Source organism: Scyliorhinus torazame, chromosome 11 (genome assembly GCF_047496885.1).
Source record: "Scyliorhinus torazame isolate Kashiwa2021f chromosome 11, sScyTor2.1, whole genome shotgun sequence".
Taxonomy (NCBI): domain Eukaryota; kingdom Metazoa; phylum Chordata; class Chondrichthyes; order Carcharhiniformes; family Scyliorhinidae; genus Scyliorhinus; species Scyliorhinus torazame.
Genome location: NC_092717.1, coordinates 170,150,483 through 170,171,432, shown reverse-complemented (window position 1 = coordinate 170,171,432; position 20,950 = coordinate 170,150,483). Strand labels below are relative to the sequence as shown.

Sequence of the window (20,950 nt, the reverse complement as noted above, 5' to 3'; positions counted from 1 at the left end):
CAGGGTACCTGATCAGTAGAGCACATTTTCCACCGGACCCCAAGGAAATCATCAGCTCTTAAATGGCTGGCCTTCCCACATGGCATATGTCCCGTCACCCCACTCAGCTGGTAAAATGTCAGCAGTGGCAGGATGAGGCCCTTAAGTGACCTTGTTTTTAAAAGTATTTTTATTCTACAAATTTTCAACATTTTCACATCACAAAAACAACCCAAACAACCCTAAACACACAAAAGAACCCCCACAAACCCCGCAAAAAAAAAAACCTCCCTCAACAGTCAACGGTAGTGAACTTCTGAAAGTGCATGACTAACAAACCTCAACAATTTTAGAACCTCTCCTTCACCCCCCACTCAGACTCAAACTTCGCCTTCTCCAGGGGCAAAAATTCCAGCAGGTCCCCCACCACGGCAAGGCACAGGGTGGAGAAGCTGACCGTCACACAAGACCCGCCGACAAGCAATCAGTGAAGCCTAAGGGTTAAGGAAAATCCCAAGGCTTTTTACACGTACATAAAAAGCAAGAGGGTAGCCAGGGAAAGGGTTGGCCCACTGAAGGATAGGCAAGGGAATCTATGTGTGGAGCCAGAGGAAATGGGCGAGGTACTAAATGAATACTTTGCATCAGTATTCACCAAAGAGAAGAAATTGGTAGATGTTGAGTCTGGAGAAGGGAATACTGAAGGAGGCTGGAGAGGAAATTGCTCAGGCCTTGACAGAAATCTTTGGATCCTCACTGTCTTCAGGGGATGTCCCGGAGGACTGGAGAATAGCCAATGTTATTCCTCTGTTTAAGAAGGGTAGCAAGGATAATCCAGGGAACTACAGGCCGGTGAGCCTTACTTCAGTGGTAGGGAAATTACTGGAGAGAATTCTTCGAGACAGGATCTACTCCCATTTGGAAGCATGGTTTTGTGAAGGGGAGGTCGTGTCTCACTAACTTGATAAGAGTTTTTCGAGGAGGTCACTAAGATGATTGATGCAGGTAGGGCAGTGGATGTTGTCTATATGGACTTCAGTAAGGTCTTTGACAAGGTCCCTCATGGTAGACTAGTACAAAAGGTGAAGTCACACGGGATCAGGGGTGAGCTGGCAAGGTGGATACAGAACTGGCTAGGTCATAGAAGGCAGAGAGTAGCAATGGAAGGATGCTTTTCTAATTGGAGGGCTGTGACCAGTGGTGTTCCACAGGGATCAGTGCTGGGACCTTTGCTCTTTGTAGTATATATAAATGATTTGGAGGAAAATGTAACTGGTCTGATTAGTAAGTTTGCAGACGACACAAAGGTTGGTGGAATTGCGGATAGCGATGAGGACTGTCAGAGGATACAGCAGGATTTAGATTGTTTGGAGACTTGGGCGGAGAGATGGCAGATGGAGTTTAATCCGGACAAATGTGAGGTAATGCATTTTGGAAGGTCTAATGCAGGTAGGGAATATACAGTGAATGGTAGAACCCTCAAGAGTATTGAAAGTCAAAGAGATCTAGGAGTACAGGTCCACAGGTCATTGAAAGGGGCAACACAGGTGGAGAAGGTAGTCAAGAAGGCATACGGCATGCTTGCCTTCATTGGCCGGGGCATTGAGTATAAGAATTGGCAAGTCATGTTGCAGCTGTATAGAACCTTAGTTAGGCCACACTTGGAGTATAGTGTTCAATTCTGGTCGCCACACTACCAGAAGGATGTGGAGGCTTTAGAGAGGGTGCAGAAGAGATTTACAAGAATGTTGCCTGGTATGGAGGGCATTAGCTATGAGGAGCGGTTGAATAAACTTGGTTTATTCTCACTGGAACGAAGGAGGTTGAGGGGAGACCTGATAGAGGTCTACAAAATTATGAGGGGCATAGACAGAGTGGATAGTCAGAGGCTTTTCCCCAGGGTAGAGGGGTCAATTACTAGGGGGCATAGGTTTAAGGTGAGAGGGGCAAGGTTTAGAGTAGATGTACGAGGCAAGTTTTTTACGCAGAGGGTAGTGGGTGCCTGGAACTCACTACCGGAGGAGGTGGTGGAAGCAGGGACGATAGTGACATTTAAGGGGCTGTAGCGCACAAAGAATCACGAGAGACGAATAGAGATGAAGTCGATGAGGCTTTATTAAGCGTGACTTGTTCCCCGCAGTTCAGTAGCAGACTGGCCTGCGGGGGAGAACTCCTGGTTCTTATACTCCGCCTTCAGGGCGGAGCTAGAGGTCAACATCCAACCAGGACCCGGGATCTGTTAGCCAATTACATCACGGCTTCACAGTCCCACATGACCCCTAATGCATACTACCACATTCACCCCTTGTTAAAAATGAACCCGGCGGGGTGGTGCTTCGTATGGTGGTAAGGGTTTACAAGGCTGGTCCTGGGAGGAAAACCTTTGCATGTCATCACAGCATGTACAGAGGTTTTTTTTGTTTTGAACTATTTACAGTAAAAGGGGGAAAAGGAAAGAGTTCTCGTTAAAGTCCACAACATTGTAGTGTTACATCGATGCCACGAGTCGGTCGGGCGGTCTGGTCGTCCTCGACGATCGCCTCGGCCCCGGTGGTGGTGCTTATTCCCGTGTTGTCGTCTCCGGGAGCCTTACGGTTTCTGCTTCAGCTTCACTTCTGGTCGGACCTGGGAGGAGGACCGATCCTCCCGGGAAGGGGGCGCTCGCGGGGTGCGCCGGTGGCAGGGAGGGGGTGATTGGTGTCGGGGGGGTGTGCGTGTTGCCGGCGGGCACCAGATCTCGCAGGGAGACCGTGTCCTGTCGGCCGTCGGGGTACTCCACGTAAGCGTACTGCGGGTTCGCGTGGAGGAGGCGAACCCTCTCGACCAACGGGTCCGACTTGTGCGCCCGCACATGTTTTCGGAGCAAGATGGGTCCTGGGACCGCCGGCCAGGTCGGCAGCGACGTTCCAGAGGAGGACTTCCTGGGGAAGACAAGGAGGCGCTCATGAGGCGTTTGGTTAGTGCTAGTACACAGTAGCGACCGGATGGAGTGGAGAGCGTCCGGGAGGACCTCCTGCCACCGTGAAACTGGGAGGTCCCTGGACCGTAGGGCCAGTAGGACGGTCTTCCAGACCGTGCCGTTCGCCCTCTCTACTTGCCCGTTCCCCCGGGGGTTGTAGCTGTTCGTCCTGCTCGAGGCTATACCGTTGCTGAGCAGGAACTGGCGCAGCTCGTCACTCATAAAGGAGGACCCCCTGTCGCTGTGGACGTATGCGGGGCAACCGAACAGTGTGAATATGGTGTTAAGGGCTTTAATGACTGTGGCCGCTGTCATGTCAGGGCAGGGGATGGCGAAGGGGAAACGGGAGTACTCGTCCACCACGTTCAGGAAGTATATGTTGCGGTCGGTGGAGGGGAGGGGCCCTTTGAAATCCAGACTAAGGCGTTCAAAGGGACGGGAAGCCTTGATCAGGTGCGCACCATCCGGCCTGAAAAAGTGCAGTTTGCACTCTGCGCAGGTGTGGCAGTTCCTTGTGACTGTACGGACCTCCTCCACAGAGTAGGGGAGGTTGCGGGACTTTATAAAGTGGTAGAACCGAGTGACCCCCGGGTGGCAGAGGTCCTCGTGGAGGGTTTGGAGGCGGTTAATTTGTGCGTTGGCACATGTGCTGCGGGATAGGGCATCGGACGGCTCGTTCAGCTTTCCGGGACGGTACATGATCTCATAGTTGAAGGTGGAGAGCTCGATCCTCCACCTTAAGATCTTGTCGTTCTTAATTTTGCCCCGCTGTGCATTATCGAACATGAAGGCTACCGACCGTTGGTCCGTGAGGAGAGTGAATCTCCTGCCGGCCAGGTAATGCCTCCAATGTCGCACAGCTTCCACTATGGCTTGGGCTTCCTTTTCCACTGAGGAGTGGCGGATTTCTGAAGCGTGGAGGGTTCGGGAGGAAAAGGCCACGGGCCTGCCCGCTTGGTTAAGGGTGGCCTCTAGAGCTACATCGGAGGCGTCGCTCTCGACCTGGAAGGGGAGGGACTCGTCGATGGCGCACATCGTGGCCTTTGCGATATCCGCTTTGATGCGGCTGAAGGCCTGGCAAGCCTCTGTCGACAGAGGGAAGGTCGTGGTCTGTATTAGGGGGCGGGCCTTGTCTGCGTACTGGGGGACCCACTGGGCGTAATATGACAAGAACCCCAGGCAGCATTTTAGGGCTTTTGAGCAGTGCGGGAGGGGAAATTCCATGAGGGGGCGCATGCGTTCGGGGTCGGGGCCTATTATCCCATTGCGCACTACATATCCCAAGATGGCTAGCCGGTTTGTGCTAAACACGCACTTGTCCTTGTTGTATGTGAGGTTCAAGGCTTTAGCGGTCTGGAGGAATTTTTGGCGGTTGGCGTCGTGGTCCTGCTGATCGTGGCCGCAGATGGTTACGTTGTCGAGGTACGGGAACGTGGCCTGCAACCCGTGTTGATCAACCATTCGGTCCATCTCTCGTTGGAAGACCGAGACCCCGTTTGTGACGCCAAATGGGACCCTTAGGAAGTGGTATAATCGCCCGTCTGCCTCGAAGGCTGTGTACTTGCGGTCACTTGGGCGGATGGGGAGCTGATGGTAGGCGGACTTGAGGTCCACGGTGGAGAAGACCTTATATTGGGCAATCCGATTGACCATGTCGGATATGCGGGGGAGAGGGTACGCATCTAGTTGTGTGTACCTGTTGATGGTCTGGCTATAGTCTATGACCATCCTTTGCTTCTCCCCTGTCTTTACTACTACCACCTGTGCTCTCCAGGGACTGTTGTTGGCCTGGATTATGCCTTCCTTCAGTAGCCGCTGGACTTCGGACCGAATGAATGTCCGGTCCTGGGCGCTGTACCGTCTGCTCCTAGTGGCGACGGGTTTGCAATCCGGGGTGAGGTTTGCAAACAAGGATGGGGGCTCAACCTTGAGGGTTGCGAGGCCGCAGATAGTGAGTGGGGGTATTGGGCCGCCGAATTGAAACGTTAGGCTCTGCAGGTTGCACTGGAAATCTAATCCCAATAATGTGGGCGCGCAGAGTTGGGGAAGGACGTAGAGCCTGTAGTTTTTAAACTCCCTCCCTTGCACCGTTAGGGTCACTATGCAGAAGCCTTTAATCTGTACGGAGTGGGATCCTGCAGCTAGGGAAATCTTTTGCGCACTGGGACGGATGGTCAAAAAACAGCGTCTTACCGTGTCGGGGTGGATGAAGCTTTCCGTGCTCCCGGAGTCGACCAGGCATGGTGTCTCGTGCCCGTTTATCAGCACCGTTGTTGTCGTCGTCTGGAGCGTCCGGGGCCGTGCTTGGTCCAGCGTCATTGAGGCCAGACGTGATCGTAGTGCTTGAGCGTCTTCCTCGAACCCCGTGGAGCCGTCGACACTGGGGTTGTTGCCGTCCAAGATGGCGGCGGGGGTGAACAAAATGGCCGTCCCCATGCGTCGCACAGGTCTGGGGGGTCCCAAGATGGCGGCGCCCCTCCTCCCCTCGTGGTGGCCGGGACCCAAAATGGCGGCGCCTGCGGGTCGCACATGGGGCGCTGGGGGGGTTGGGGAGCGCAGAAACGCGCAGATCGCCTTGTTCTCCGGGGACAGCGGTTGTCGGGACCCAAACTGGTTGCGCCTGCGGGTCGTACATGGGGCGCTGGACAGCGGTGGCCGGGACCCAAACTGGTTGCGCCTGCGGGTCGTACATGGGGCACTGGGGGGGGTTGGGGAGCGTTAGAAGCGCTCAGGAATCCTTGTTCGCCGGGGACCGCGGCGACCTCCCGGGACCGGCACACAGCCGCGAAATGGCCCTTTTCCCCGCAGCTCTTACAAGTCGCTGCGTGGGCCGGGCAGCGCTGCCGGGGGTATTTCGCCTGGCCGCAGAAATAGCAGCGGGCTCCCCCGGGACGACTTGGCATCTGAACCGCGCAAGCCTTTGGGGTGGGGGGGAGGGGGGGGTTTGTCGCGACGGGGGTCCACGGAGCCCAAGAGGCTGCCGCGCGGTCGGGGCCGTAGGCGCGGGCGTTTCGCGCGGCCACATCTAGTGAGGCTGCAAGGGCCCATGCCTCTGAGAGTCCTAGCGACTCTTTTTCTAAAAGTCTTTGGCGGATTTGGGAAGAGTTCATACCAGCCACAAAAGCATCACGCAACAACATGTCCGTGTGTTCCATAGCCTTTACCGGCAGGCAGCTGCAGGCCTGTCCCAAAATTAGTAGCGCGGTGTAGAATTCATCTATCGATTCTCCGGGACTTTGCCGTCTCGTTGCAAGTTGGTAGCGTGCGTAGATATGGTTCACTGGGCGAACATAGATGCTTTTTAGTGCTGCGAACGCCGTCTGGAAATCCTCTGCGTCTTCGATGAGAGGGAAAATTTCCGGGCTTACCCTCGAGTGCAGGACCTGTAGTTTCTGGTCTTCTGTGACCCGGCCGGGGGCCGTTCTGAGGTAGGCCTCGAAACAAGTCTGCCAGTGTTTGAAAACTGCTGCTGAGTTCACTGCGTTGGGGCTGATCCTCAGGCATTCCGGGATGATCCTGAGCTCCATAGTTCTTTTAAGCACGCTTAATAAATTGGAGCGCACAAAGACTCATGAGAGACGAATAGAGATGAAGTCGATGGGGCTTTATTGAGCATGACTTGTTCCCCGCAGTTCAGTAGCAGACTGGCCTGCGGGGGAGAACTCCTGGTTCTTATACTCCGCCTTCAGGGCGGAGCTAGAGGTCAACAGCCAACCAGGACCCGGGATCTGTCAGCCAATGACATCACGGCTTCACAGTCCCACATGACCCCTAATGCATACTACCACAGGGGCATCTTGACAAATACATGAATAGGATGGGAATAGAGGGATACGGACCCAGGAAGTGTAGAAGATTGTAGTTTAGTCGGGCAGCATGGTCGGCACGGGCTTGGAGGGCCGAAGGGCCTGTTCCTGTGCTGTACATTTCTTTGTTCTTTGTTCTAAGGCATCTGCCCACGCACCCACCTGCAGCTCGGGCCGGTCCGAACATGGCTTCACATCCACATTTAAGACCCCCGAGATTGTACTAAACACCGTCTTCTAAAACATCTCCAGCTTCGGGCAGGACCAAAATATATGAACATGGTTTGCCAGGCCCTTTCACATCACTCACAGATACCCTCCACCTCCTCAAACAGCCAGCCCATCCTTGATTTTGTGAGGTGCGCCCTTTGCACTACCTTTAGCTGTATCAGCCCCAACCTTACCCACAAAGTCGAGGGCATTCACCCTCCGCAGCGCCTCACACCACAGTCCATCTTCCAACGCCACCTGCAGGTCTTCCTCCCACTTTGCCTTAATCCCCTCTGTGAACACCCTACACTCCTCCAGAATCCTCTCGTAAATTGCTGAGACAACTCCATGAACCCACTCTCCAATAGCCCTCCCACACCACTGACACCACCGCCTCCAGCAACGTTGAGGCCGGCACGGGAAGGTTAGGAAAACCTTCCTTACAAAGTCCCGCACCTGCATTTACCTAAACCCTTCCCCCCACGCCAACCCATACTTCTCTCCTAGCTCCTCTAAACTCGCAAATCGCCCCCCCCAGGAACAAATCCTTAATTTCCTTAATCCCCTACTTCCCATTCCCGAAAACTCGCATCCAACCTCCCCGGCTTGAAGCCATCATTCCTCCTAATCGGTATCCCCTCTGACCCGCTCCCAGCTTAACGTGCTGCCTGAACTGCCTCCAAATCTTCAATGTGGCCACCACCACCAGACTCACAGTACTTTCCTGGGGCCATCGGGAACAGCGCTGTTGCCAGCGTCCGCAACCGCGAGCCCCTGCAGGAGCCCGCCACCTTCTTTACCCAAAGAGCCCCCCCTCCTTACTCCAGCCCCGCACCTTCTCTGCATTTGCCGCCCAATAGCAATACAGCAAGTTTGGGAGTCCTAGCATCACCCCCTCCGCCTGCCGTAACCTCTGCAGTACTACACTCCTAATCCTGGCCACCTTCCCCTCCCCTAAATGAAGGTTGGGATCAGCCTGTTCACACCCCTGAAGAAGGACTTAGGCAAAAAGACCAGCAGACATTGGAACAATAACAGGAATCACGGCAAAACATTCATTTTAACTGCCTGCACCCGGCCTGCCAACGACAGAGGGAGATTGTCCCACCTCAGCAAATCAGCTTCCCATCAAACTAGTGAAATTAAGTTTCCGAAGCCCTGCCCAGTCCTGGGCCACCTGTACCCCCAAATACCTAAAGTGATCGCTGCCAAGCGGAATGCCCCCATTCCCGCTCAAAATCCGGGCAGGGAGACCATAAAATACTCACTTTTCCCTAATTTCAATTTATACCCCGAAAATGTCCCAAATCTTTGGAGCAGCTCCATTATACTCCCGTTCGACGTGCTTGACTCCGAAATATACAACAGCAGATCATCGGCATATATGGATACCATATGTTCCACCCTCACTACCCCTTTCACACATCCCAAGCTCCTCAGTGCAATGGCCAAGGGGTCTATCGCCAATGCAAAGAAGGGGGTGCATCACTCTCAACTTCGCAGGGTAGACCACTCCAAACCTCAAGCCATTACTGTACAGTGCCACCTTCACCCGTCTGAAGGCAGCCTGCCTTCTACCCAACTCCGCCATCAACTCCTGGTATATTATAAGACCATAAGACATCGGAGAAGGATTAAGTCACTTGGCCCATCGAATCTGCTCTGCCATTCAATCATGGCTGATATTTTTCTCATCCCCATTCTCCTGCCTTCTCTCCATAACCCAATCCCATTATTAATCAAGAACCTATCTATCTCTGTCTTAAAGACTCTCAGTGATTTGACCTCCGCAGCCTTCTGCGGCAAAGAGTTCCACAGATTCACCATCCACTGGCTGAAGAAATTCCTCCTCATCTCTGTTTTAAAGGATCGTCCCTTTAGACTGAGATTGTGTCCTCTGCTTCTAGTTTTTCCTACAAGTGGAAATATCCTCTCCACGTCCACTCTATCCAGGCCTTGCAGTATCCTGTAAGTTTCAATAAGATCCCCCCTCATCCTTCTAAACTCTCAATGAGTACAGACCCAACGTCCTCAACCGTTCCTCATACGACAAGCTCTTCATTCCAGGGATCATTCTTGTGAACCTCCTCTGGACCCTTTCCAAGGCCATACCACGCCTTCCCATTTCACCTCTCACCTCTGCTTCGCACAAGTCAGGCCCTTTTCCTTCACATGAAATGTATGGAAGCAGATTATGACCATTCTTGGTGGCTCATTTGCTTTCGGTTTTGGCAAGAGAGACTGATTTGCTCTGTCCAACTCGTATCAGGAAGGTTCTTCCCTCTCCCCCACCAGCTCTGCCAGCATCTTTGCAAAGTACTCGGTCGGCCTCAGACCCTCCACGCCCTTTAGCAGGCCCATGATCCGTAGATTTTGCCGCCTTGACCTGTTCTCCAGGTCCTCCACCTTAGCTCTGAGCCCTTTATTAGCCTCCGCCATCCTCTGCAGTTCCTCACCCAACGAGGTTACTGTACTGCGACAGAGTCTCCTACACTTCCTTCAACTTCTCTCCTTGCTCCCGTATCTCAATGAGGGGAGTGGCCCCACCCAGCAACCCAACCTCTGCCATATTTCGTCCTGCCAGACTCACCAAGTCATTCAAAGATAGATTTTCGCTCGCCCTCTTCTTTCCAGTGCCTTCTTCTGGGTCTTTGACATCTCACACCTTCCCACACCAGCTCATTCAAAAACTGTCCCTGAAGCCGGACATAAAAGTCCAAAAACCAGAGCCTCGAGCAGCAGCCATCTAACGAGCGACCCCACCTACATGCTGCCACCGGAAGTCCCCCCCTCAAGTGATCATTAATTGTTTTAAGGGCCTCGACTGTCCTCCTTGACCTTCCCTGCCCCTTACTCAAATGAAATCCCACTAATTGAAAAAGGAAGAAGAGAGAAAACGGGGAAACTACAGACCTGCTAACCTAACATCAGTTGGTGGCAAATGCTAGAATCTATCATAAATGATGTGTTAACAGGACACTTCAGAAAAAGTGATAGGATTGGACAGAGTCAACGTGAATTTATGAAAGGGAAATTCTGTTTAACAATCCTGTTGGGAGCTTTGAGGATGTAACGAGCAAAATAGATAGGGGGAACTAGTGGATGTGGTATATTTTTATTTTTAGAAAGATTTTGATAAGGTCTTACACTGGAGGATATTAAACGTTAAACAACATTAGATCATGTGGGATTGGGGGGAACATTCTGGCATGGATTGAGAACCGGTTGAAAAGAGTATGAATAAACGGGTCATTTTCAGGTTGGCAGACTGTGACTAGTGGGGGTGCTGCAAGGATCAATACTTGTGCCACAGTTATTCACAATCTATATCATTAATTTAGATGTGGGGATTAAATGCAATATTTCCCAGTTTGCAAGTGATACAAAATTAGGTCTAATTATGAGTTGTGAAAAGGATGCAGAGATGCTTCAGTGGGATTCGGAGAGGCTAAGTGGTGGGCAAAAATTTGGCAGTTGGAAAACAATGTGGAGAGATGTGAGGTTATCCACTTTGATGGAAAAAACAGAAATACAGAGGGCGGGATTCTCCGTAGCCCGACGGCGAAATCGTAATCGGGGATCGGGCGGAGAATGGATTCTGACGCCTAAATAAGGGCTGGCACCGTCCGCCACTCTCCACCCCCCTCCAAACCGGCGTCATCATGACGCATGCCGCTTCAATGCCGTTGTTGCGTAATCGGCCGGCCCACCCGCAATGCTCTGCCCCCGATGAGCCGAGTTCCTGATGGCACCGACGACATGTGGTTTCAGCGGTCGGGAACCCGGCGTGCCGGCTGCGGACAGTGTCCAACACCGCCACAGTCGGCCGGGATCCGTGCCACTGGCCGGGTAATGTAATGGTAATGCCGATGTCAAATAATTGTCAACACCCACTATCTGGAAAAATAAAAGAAGAATTGGTGTGGTATTGAAATGTTGGCAATATCTGCGGAATTGTACCCTAGCCACATTTAGGATTGATGGAGAAGTAGTTGCGGAGATAAACAATTTTTACCTGATGGGCAGCACAATTGTATAAATGCAATAGAATAGAAATTAGTCTACCTGTGTATCTCTTCAGGCAAGGTTGTTAGCTTGTTGTTACTCAGGTTTAATAAAACTAGGTTTGTTAACGATTCTGAAATGACAGAACAAAATGTGTATTGTTGTAAATTAAAGGAGATTTTAAAAATTAGTAACAATTGTGCAGAAAAACATCTTAGAAACATAAATAAAAGGACAATATTCTGGAAATACTCAGCAGGTCTGGTAACATCATCTGTGGGAAGTTAACGTTCAGGAGGTTGACCATTCAGGAGGATGACGGTTCTATAAAACTCTCTCCACAGATGCTGCCAGACCTGCTGAGTATTTCCAACTTTTTCTGATTTAGTTCAGATTTCCAATAACTGCAGTATTTTATTTTATCCTACAAAATCACAAAGCAAAATCAGGGAAATGTTAATTACAGTCTGTTTTTGCTGCCTTACAGTGTCTAGATCAGGATTTTTCAAAGTGCAGGTCGCGGGCTGGTGTCAGAAGGATCTCGGAGCTAAGGGTTGTTTCCACCAGTCACTAACGCAATTTCCTAATGGCAGCATTCAGAAGCCTGCATTGAAAATCCTGCCTAAAATGTCAATTCAGTCCTTATCTGGGTGCACTGTTTAAGTGGCGTATTACTTGCACGCTGTGAGACAAGCTGCAGACCTGTCTGCTCTTATACGTGTAGTTAAAGAGAGTCGGAGTGCCACCGCAGACCCCTTGTGAGTGATCTCCTGCTGTCTGGGACCTGACAGGCTACAGACACGCAGTGTTCCGCAAGGACAGAGCTGTTGTGGAGGAAAAAGAAAGCGTAAGTTAGGAGCTTGAAATCTTCATCTAAACATTCTTTGTATTTACTCCGAAATGAGTTGGAAATTGGCAAGTATTGATAGGTGAGTAATATATTGTCCACCCAACTCGAGCAAATCTAAAATCCTGGGTTGATAATTCAATCCATATTTTAAAGTGTACTGTTAATTTTTTTTCTTACTTTTTGGCAAGTACAATGTAGAGCAGACATTTACGAGCTGATGTATGAATGAAAGTTGCTGATTAATGCGGAACAGGGGAAGCTCCTGCAAACATTGACCCGCTCTCCACACCGGCTCCCCCCCCCCACTCCCGCACCCCCCTCCCCTCCACCCACCCACCGCCGCACGTCTCGGCTTCTGAGACAGAATGGGGGAGTTGCGACTGAAGAGAATGTGTGCAGAATTATCAGTGTAGAGTAACGAATGTAACTGGTTAGAATCATAGAATTTACATTGCAGAAGGAGGCCATTCGGTCCATCGAGTCTGCACTGGCCCTTGGAAAGAGCCCCCTACTGAAGCTTACACCTCCACCCTATCCCCGTAACCCAATATCTAACCTTTTTTTTGTACACTAATGGCAATTTAGCATAGCCAATCCACCTAACCTGCACGTCTTTGGATTGTGGGAGGAAACCGGAGCACCCAGAGGAAACCCACACAGACACGGGGAGAACATGTAGACTCCGCACAGACAGGAATGAACTGATCCAGAAAAGGATTGAGCTTGGAAATATTCATGGTATAATCCACTGAGTCTGCCCCCAGCTAGTTTGAACCATCTTATAATTTACTGTCTGCGGCTGGGATATGGGGTCTTGCCAGATTTGGGGGTGAGGGCTAATTATTGGCAGATATTGAGACTAAATCAGGCTGAAGTTAGAGAGCGGCTGTTCAGAAATAAAGGTGGTCTGGCCTGGAACAGTTCAGCTGTTGGCAGGAAATCAGTCTCCCTGATATGACTGCAATCACAGTTTTCTGGTTGGGGAGACACGAGTACATCACGATGCCACAATTGAATATCTGAGAAAATAATCGATCAGACAGAATGGACATTGAACAAAGTTTTCTCAGATATAATAAGAATAATCTTTATGAGTGTTTTTACAAATATTTACAAGTAGGCTTACAGTAACACTGCAATGAAGTTACTGTGAAAATTCCCGAGTCGCCACACTATGGCGCCAGTTTGGTACACGGAGGGAGAATTCAGAATGTCCAATTAATGACAAACGGAACAGTTAATTTGTCAGTTGTCTGTGGGGCAGTTTTGGAGTTGTCAGTATTCGTGTTGTCAATATTCATCAATATTGATTAATGATGTATCGTCAATTACCACGCGATGAGAATGGTGAAACAATTGAGGGTTTATTGCACAAGATGTTGCGCCTCCTGCAGCTGGAACCAGAATGGGAGCAGCGCAGGAGAGCTTACACATTTATACGCACCTGCTGGGAGGAGCCAGCAGGCAGGGATTTATTGTAGTACCTTCAATACACAGGCAGTGCCGTAATACATACAATATATCACTAGTGGTGTTTACCACATTCACCCCCTGTTTAAAAAGAGTCCGGCGGGGGTGAAGAACAACATTACAGATTAAGTCTGTCAGGGGCTTTCACCCTCCGCTGCGATCACCTCAGTCCTGGTTGTGATGTGGGCGCAGACGTGGTCACTTGCGACTCCGGGAGCGTGTTGTTGTCTCCTTCGTCACCCCTGAGTAGATCCAGTGGGAGGACGGATCCTGCTGGGGTGGGGGCGGCGGTGAGGTGCTCTGGAGGGAGGGTGGGTGGCGCAGGGGTGAATGAGGCAACCGGGGGGGGGGGGGGCGGAGGAGCGGTGTCAGGTTGGGGATCGTGGGGGGGGGACCCAGCGGGTGCCAGGTCACGGAGGGAGACTGTGTCCTGGCGCCCGTCGGGGTGTGCCACGTAGGCGTACTGTGGGTTGGCATGGAGGAGGTGGACTTTCTCGACCAAGGGGTCCGATTTATGGCTCCGCACATGCTTCCGGTGGAGGACGGTTCCAGGAGCTGTCAGCCATGTTGGGAGCGAGACCCCGGAGGTGGACTTCCTGGAGAAGGCAAACACACGTTCGTGAGGGGTCTCATTAGTGGCGGTGCAGAGGAGCGACCGGATGGAGTGGAGCGCGTCGGGGAGGACCTCCTGCCAGCAGGAGACTGGGAGATTTTTAGACTGAAGGGCAAGCAGGACGGCCTTCCTGACCGGCCCATTCTCCCTCCCCACCTGCCCGTTTCCCCGCGGGTTGTAGCTGGTCATCTGCTCGAGGCGATGCCCTTGCTGAGCAGGAACTGAAGGAGCTCATCGCTCATGAAAGAGGATCCCCGGTCGCTGTGGATGCAAGTGGGGAAACCGAACAGAGTGAAGATGCTGTGCAGGGCTTTAATGACCGTGGCAGAAGTCAAGTTGGGGCATGGGATGGCGAAGGGGAACCGGGAGTACTCATCAATTACGTTGAGGATGTACACGTTGCAGTCGGTGGAGGGGAGGGGCCCTTTGAAGTCCATGCTGAGGTGCTCAAAGGGGCGGGAGGCACTATCTGGCCGGTAGAAGTGCGGCTTGCACTGTGCGCAGACTTGGTAGTCTCTGGTTACGGTCCTGACCTCCTCAATGGAGTAGGCAAGGTTGCGGGTCTTGACAAAATGAAAGAACCGGGTAACCCACGGGTAGCAGAGGTCATAGTGTAGAGCCCGGAGTCGGTCCACTTGTGCGCTGCCACATGTACCGCGGGATAGGGCATCAGGGGGCTCATTGAGCTTCCCCGGGCGATACAAGATCTCATAGCTATAGGTGGAGAGCTCAATCCTCCACCTCAAGACCTTGTCATTTTTGATCTTGCCCCGCTGCGTATTATTAAACATGAAGGCAACTGACTGTTGGTCAGTGAGGAGAGTGAATCTCCTGCCGGCCAGGTAATGCCTCCAATGTCGTACAGCTTCCACAATGGCTTGGTCCTCCTTTTCGACTGAGGAGTGCAGAATTTTGGAGGCATGGAGGGTGCGGGAAAAGAAAGCTACGGGTCTGTCCGCCTGGTTGAGGATGGCGGCCAGAGCTACGTCTGATGCATCGCTCTCCACCTGAAAGGGGAGGGTCTCGTCGACCGCGTGCATCATGGCCTTGGCGATGTCCGCCTTGATGTGGTGAAGCCTGGCGGGCGTCAGCCGTCAGGGGAAAACTGCGAACTTGATAAGTGGGCGGGCCTTGACCGCATAATTTGGGACCCACTGGGCGTAATACGAGAAAAACCCCAGCCATCATTTCAGGGCCTTGGGGCAGGGGGGAGAGGGAGTTCGAGGAGGGGGCGCATACGGTCAGGGTCGGGCCCTAGAACTCCATTTTCCATTACGTAGCCAACGGTGGCTAAGCGGTTGGTGCGGAACACGCATTTCTGCTTATTGTAGGTGAGGTTAAGGAGTTTGGCGATATGGAAGAATTTTTGGAGGTTTGCGTCGTGGTCCTGCTGATCGTGGCCGCAGATAGTGACGTTATCTAGGTATGGGAAGGTGGCTCGCAGCCCGTACTGGTCAACCATTCGGTTCATCTCTCGCTGGAAGACCGAGACCCCATTGGTGACGCCGAAGGGAACTTTGAGGAAATGATAGAGGCGGCCATCTGCTTCGAACGCCATGTATTGGCGGTCCTCCGGGCGGATGGGGAGCTGGTGGTCGGCGGACTTCAAGTCTACTGTGCAGAAGACTCGATACTGCACAATCTGATTGACGTCAGATATGCGTGGGTGGGGGTACGCATCGAGCTGCTTGTACCGGTTGATGGTCTGGCTGTAGTCAATGACCATCCTGTGCTTCTCCCCAGTCTTCACTACCACCACTTGAGCTCTCCAGGGGCTGTTGCTGGCCTCAATGATCCCCTCCCGAAGGAGCCGTTGGACCTCCGACCTGATAAAGGTCCTGTCCTGCACACTGTACCATCTGCTCCCAGTGGCGACCGGCTTGCAGTCCGGGGTGAGGTTCGCAAACAGTGAGGGTGGATCGACCTTAAGGGTCGTGAGGCCGCAGACGGTGAGGGGGGCCAGGGGTCCGACGAATTTCAAAGTAAGGCTTTGGAAGTGGCATTGGAAATCAAGGCCTAGTAATAGGACAGCGCAGAGGTGGGGGAGGATGTAGAGCCTGAAGTTGCTGAACTCTACGCCCTGAACGGTGAGGGTCGCGACGCAGTACCCCTGGATTTCAACGGAATGGGAACCGGAGGCCAGGGAGATTTTCTGGGTGACGGGGTGTACCATGAGGGAGCAGTACCTTACCGTAGCAGGGTTGATGAAACTCTCTGTGCTCCCGGTGTCAAAGAGGTAGGTCGTCTCGTGCCCGTTGATCTTCACCGTCGTCGTAGCGGTCGCGAGGTTGCGGGGCCGAGACTGATCCAGGGTGATGGAGGCGAGCTGCGGAAGATGCTGGGAGGTCCCGAACTGATCAGCGATGGCGGAGGTATCAGTAGGCAGCGAACAGCCAGACGAGCAGGGGTCCTGAGGTGCGGTCCAAAATGGTGCAGAAGATGGCGGCGCCCACGGGGCACACATGGGGGCGGCATCAAAGATGGCGGCGCCCAAGGGCCACACGTGGCTTGTGGTGGAGAAGATGGCAGCGCCCCTGGATCGCACGTGGGGGGTGTAGTAATGCCGGGCCTGGAAACAGCGACGACCGACCGGGCCTGGCAAATGGAAACTAAGTGTCCCTTCTTCCCACACCTATTGCAGGTCGTGCTCCGTGCCAGGCAGCGCTGCCTGGGGTGTTTACTCTGTCCACAGAAATAATACTTGGGCCCCCTGGAGTTGGCTGTCTGCCACGCGCCGCAGGCTTGCGGTGAGCTGGAGTCGGCAACTGGTGGGGCCCACGAGGGTGCCGCGGGGTCGGGGGTGTAGGCCTCTAGATTACGGGAGGTCACTTCTAGTGAATTGGCAAGTTGCCTAGCCTCCGCAAGATCGAGCATGCCCCCTTCCAATAGTCACTGGCGAACGTACGTAGACTTCATGCCCGTGACATAAGCGTCTCTGATTAAAAGTTTGGTGTGTTAGACTGCCGAAACTGCCTGGCAGTCTCAGTTCCTACCGAGAATCTGTAGGGCCCGCCAGAAATCGTCCAGAGTCTCCCCCGGGAGTTGCCGTCTCATGGCCAGGAGGTGCCTGGCCTACACTTGATTCACTGACTTAACGTAATGTCCTTTCAGTAGCGTCATCGCTTCTGCGTAGGTAGGCGCATCCCGGAAGGGGGGAAACATTTCAGGGCTCACCCGTGAGTAGAGGACTTAGAGCTTCCGAGAGTTCTTCAGTGGCTGCTCTGAGGTAGCCTTCAAAGCAGGCTAGCCAGTGCTTGAAGGTGGACGTGGCGTTGGCCGCATGAGGGTTCAGCTGCAGGCGATCAGGCTTGATTAAGAAGTCCATCTTTTAAAATCTTGTGCAATAAATTGATGTACCGTCAATTACGAGACAAGAATGGTGAAACAATCGAGGCTTTATTGCACAAGATGTTGTGCTTCCTGCAGTTGGAACCAGAAAGGGAGCAGCGCAGGAGAGCTTACACCTTTATACACCGCCTGCTGGGAGGAGCCAGCAGGCAGGGATTTACCTTAGTACCTTTAATACACAGGCAGTGCCGTAATACATATAATATATCACTAGTGGTGTTTACCACAATTAACATGTTTCTAACAGTGTATTTTGAAGTTGAATAAGCTTGATTTATAATTGGCTTTAATGCAATTCAATTAGTTGATGCAAAATTTTACTATCACTATCTTCAGATTTAGGTATGTTTTATTCACAAGAACCACATATCGCTCTCTCCCAGTGGCATCTGTTCTTTGCTCTCCTCTCCTCAGTCTTCTTCCTTTGCTTCTTTGTTTCCTCCAAGCAATGTCCCATGATGGATGCAGATTCACAATTGATGGCAGTCCTCCGGTATCTCACATGAGTAAGCATTCTTCATGTGTGACAGTGAATATTTCTAGATGGGAGGTCATCACAGGCATATCTGATCTTGTCCTGACTTAAGCACTATCCAATAACCCCCTGGTGCATTGAATTTTTGGCAGCATTAAGAACAGGAAAACTAGATGATGTCCTCCCTCTCCCATGCCTGTGGCAAGTAAACTTTAGTGTCTCAAACACTGCCTTGAATAAGGGTACATTGGGTAAGCGGACATGGCGTGGGTGCCGAAGCTCAGCTGGCATGGGTCCCGAAGGTTGGCCAGTTGGCAACAGTGCATCCTGGGAGAAAAAAGTTTCAAAACACTGGTTTAGAACAGAGTAATACTGATGAAATCCTGGAAACAGGTTGTCAAATTTCCCATTTGGTCCTGGGAAACTTCCATAGAGAACATTAGCTACAAAAGTGGTTCCCCCCCTGTGCCCCCCAAATCTCCAAAATAACATCAATAATAATAAGAAGAGAAAGGGCATACTGGTTTTACTAATAGGGAAAAGATCAACTAATAGTGATTCAATCCTGACTTTCTCTGCATTTCCCACCCACTTTTTACGATGAATCCATTCTCTTTGTCTCTCTTATACAGTCAGACATGAATTTAGAAGTTCATCACAAGATATTTTTAGTCAGCAGACTAGTAACAAAAAAATTAGAGAAAATTAAAACTACTGATATGTGAACAATTTTTCACAATTTTAAGAACTGAGAATTGGAAAGAATAGGGCATCACCATACACTCCATACCTTAAAAAGAATTTCCCAATTTTTCAATGCTTTCAAATATTCTCATCTCTATGTTGCTGAAAAACACCTTTTTCCTAGCATATTGCTGCAACAAACCTTTCTCTCCCTCAATATTACCATCAAACCCATATATGCTCCTATTCCCCCAGTTACCAGGACACAGATTACTGGACGGGCTACAGACTGCCGACGAAGTAGGGGAGCTGTGTGGACATGTATGGACAGCTGCGGAGGAGGCATGCTCATACCTGGACGAGACAAGAAGGAAGTGGGAGGAAGAACTAGGCAGGGAGATAGGGTGAGGACTCTGGATTGAAGCACTACACAGGGCAAAATTCACCTCCACGCACGCAGGGCTGAGCCTAACGCAGCTATTGGTGTTGCACAGGGTGCACCAAACCAGGGCAAGAATTAATGGATACTTCCCAGAGGGAGGACAGGTGTGCACGGTGCCACGGAGGCCCGGCCAACCACACCTACATGTTCTGGGCCTGCCCTAAACTTGTTGGGTACAGAACGTCCTTTTTTGAGGTCATGTCCAAAGTTGTGGGAGCGAGGGTGGAGTTGTGCCCGCTGTGGGCAGTCTTCAGGTATCAGAGCAGCCAGAGCTCTTCATGGGGAGAGGGGCAGATGCCCTGGCCTTTGCCTTCCTGATCACTCGCTGGAGATTCGTGCTCTGCTGGTGATCGACAGCACCACCTAAGGTTGCAGGCTGGCTGTCCGACATGGCAGAATTTCTCAGGCTAGAGAAAATAAAGTAAGCCATCAGAGGATCGGAGGAAGGCTTCCACAAAACGTGAAGGCTGGTCACCAACTTGTTCCAAGACCTGTTCATATCCAGTGAGGAAAGGAGGAGGGGGAGGGGGTGGTGGAGACACAGGAGGACAAGTCACAAAATAGGGAGGAGAAAGGCAGGGGACAGGAGCAAGGCAGGGGGAAGGGGGACAAAGCAGGGCATACAGCGCCGATGGCAAACCACCGGCGGCTCCCTCACAGGGATTCCCCCCGCCCCCCCATAGCCGTGCGGGGGCTCCTACCCATGGGAGCACAGCCAGCTACTGGCCCCACATGACCTTATGGACGTTCTCCAGGCCATGGCCTTGCCCAGCCAATGCTCAACAGCAGTTTTTCTTTTGTGTAAGCCACCTCTTTGTCTCGATCACATTGTGACCTCAACTTTTAAACCTTGTATGTCAGGTCCTCTGGGTCGAGATGATACACCCTATGTATAATAGTTAAAACGACAGTGATGGTAAAATTCCTGTAAATACATGTTTTGATCTTGGAAAAAAATAATTAGTCACAATCAGCTGATAGGAGGGGCGGGAGAGCGGGAGGTGGTCGTTATTATAATTGTGGTTATTATTGTTGGGGGTAGGCAAGTTTTGATGGGCTGGTAGGAATTATAAGTTCGGTTGGGGTTTCTGCTGTTTTTTTTAATACATATTATTGTGTACAGTTTTGGTCTGCTAGTTTGAGGAAGGACATTCTTGCTATTGAGGGTATCCAGCGAAGTTTCCCCAGACTAATTCCCGGAATGGCAGGACTGACATATGAAGAAAGACTGGATCGACTGAGCTTGTACTCACTGGAGTTTAGAAGAATGAGAGGTGATCTCATAGAAACAAATAAAATCCTGATGGGGCTGGACAGGCTAGATGCAGGAAGAATGTTCATGATGTTGGGGACGTCCAGAGTTATGGGTCACAGCTAAAGAATAAGGGGTAATCCATTCAGGACTCAGATGAGGAAGAACTTCTCTCAGAGAGTTGTGAGCTTGTGGAATTCTCTGCAACAAAAACCAGTTGGGGCCATTTTGTTCCTACTTGGTGTTATGGGCCAGGGTTCAGAGAACCCCAAAGTGTATCATGGAGTTCATCTGACCCACAACTTTTAATAGATTGTGGTATGGGGAGCACACAGCCCACTCTGTGGTACAGCATAAATGGAAACGTTTTTTTTAAAGCAAAACAATGTTTATTCTATGAACTCAAGTTAACCTTTTTAAAAATACAGTGAACATCTTAGCAAGCATTAGTTCAAATACAACCCCCTAAGAATGCAACACTACGTAATCCTTAAGATGTCCTTTTAACATCCATAAGACTTAAAAAAGAAATTTTAACAGAAGCACATCAGGTTAAAGTCACTACTGAGAGCAGTTATTAGTTTTAAATCACCAAAGGATCGATTTACAGTTCTTAGATTACAGAGAGAAAGACTAATACCCCTTCTGGCTGTGACTGCAGCTATCCAGCTCTGAAAACGATACTAAAACACATCCTGCAGCAAACAACCTAAAACAAAAGGAAAAAGCTGACAGACAGCCCAGCTCCACCCACACTCTGACATCACTGATAAACACCCATTTCTTTTTTTTTTAATAAATATTTTATTGAAAATTTTTGGTCAACCAACACAGTACATTGTGCATCCTTTACACAA

The 20,950-nt window shown here is 51.1% G+C and overlaps 1 protein-coding gene across 3 annotated transcripts in view; it reads right to left on the bottom strand.

Annotated features, from left to right (window-relative positions):
* Positions 1–20,950, bottom strand: part of lrrc69 (leucine rich repeat containing 69) — a 142,211-nt gene that overhangs the window by 84,850 nt on the left and 36,411 nt on the right. For all 3 annotated transcript variants that reach the window (XM_072467998.1, XM_072468000.1, XM_072467999.1), the window contains exon 3: positions 11,020–11,092. In XM_072467998.1, the coding sequence (XP_072324099.1) occupies positions 11,020–11,092 (73 nt within the window). The remainder of the gene's footprint in view (positions 1–11,019; positions 11,093–20,950) is intronic.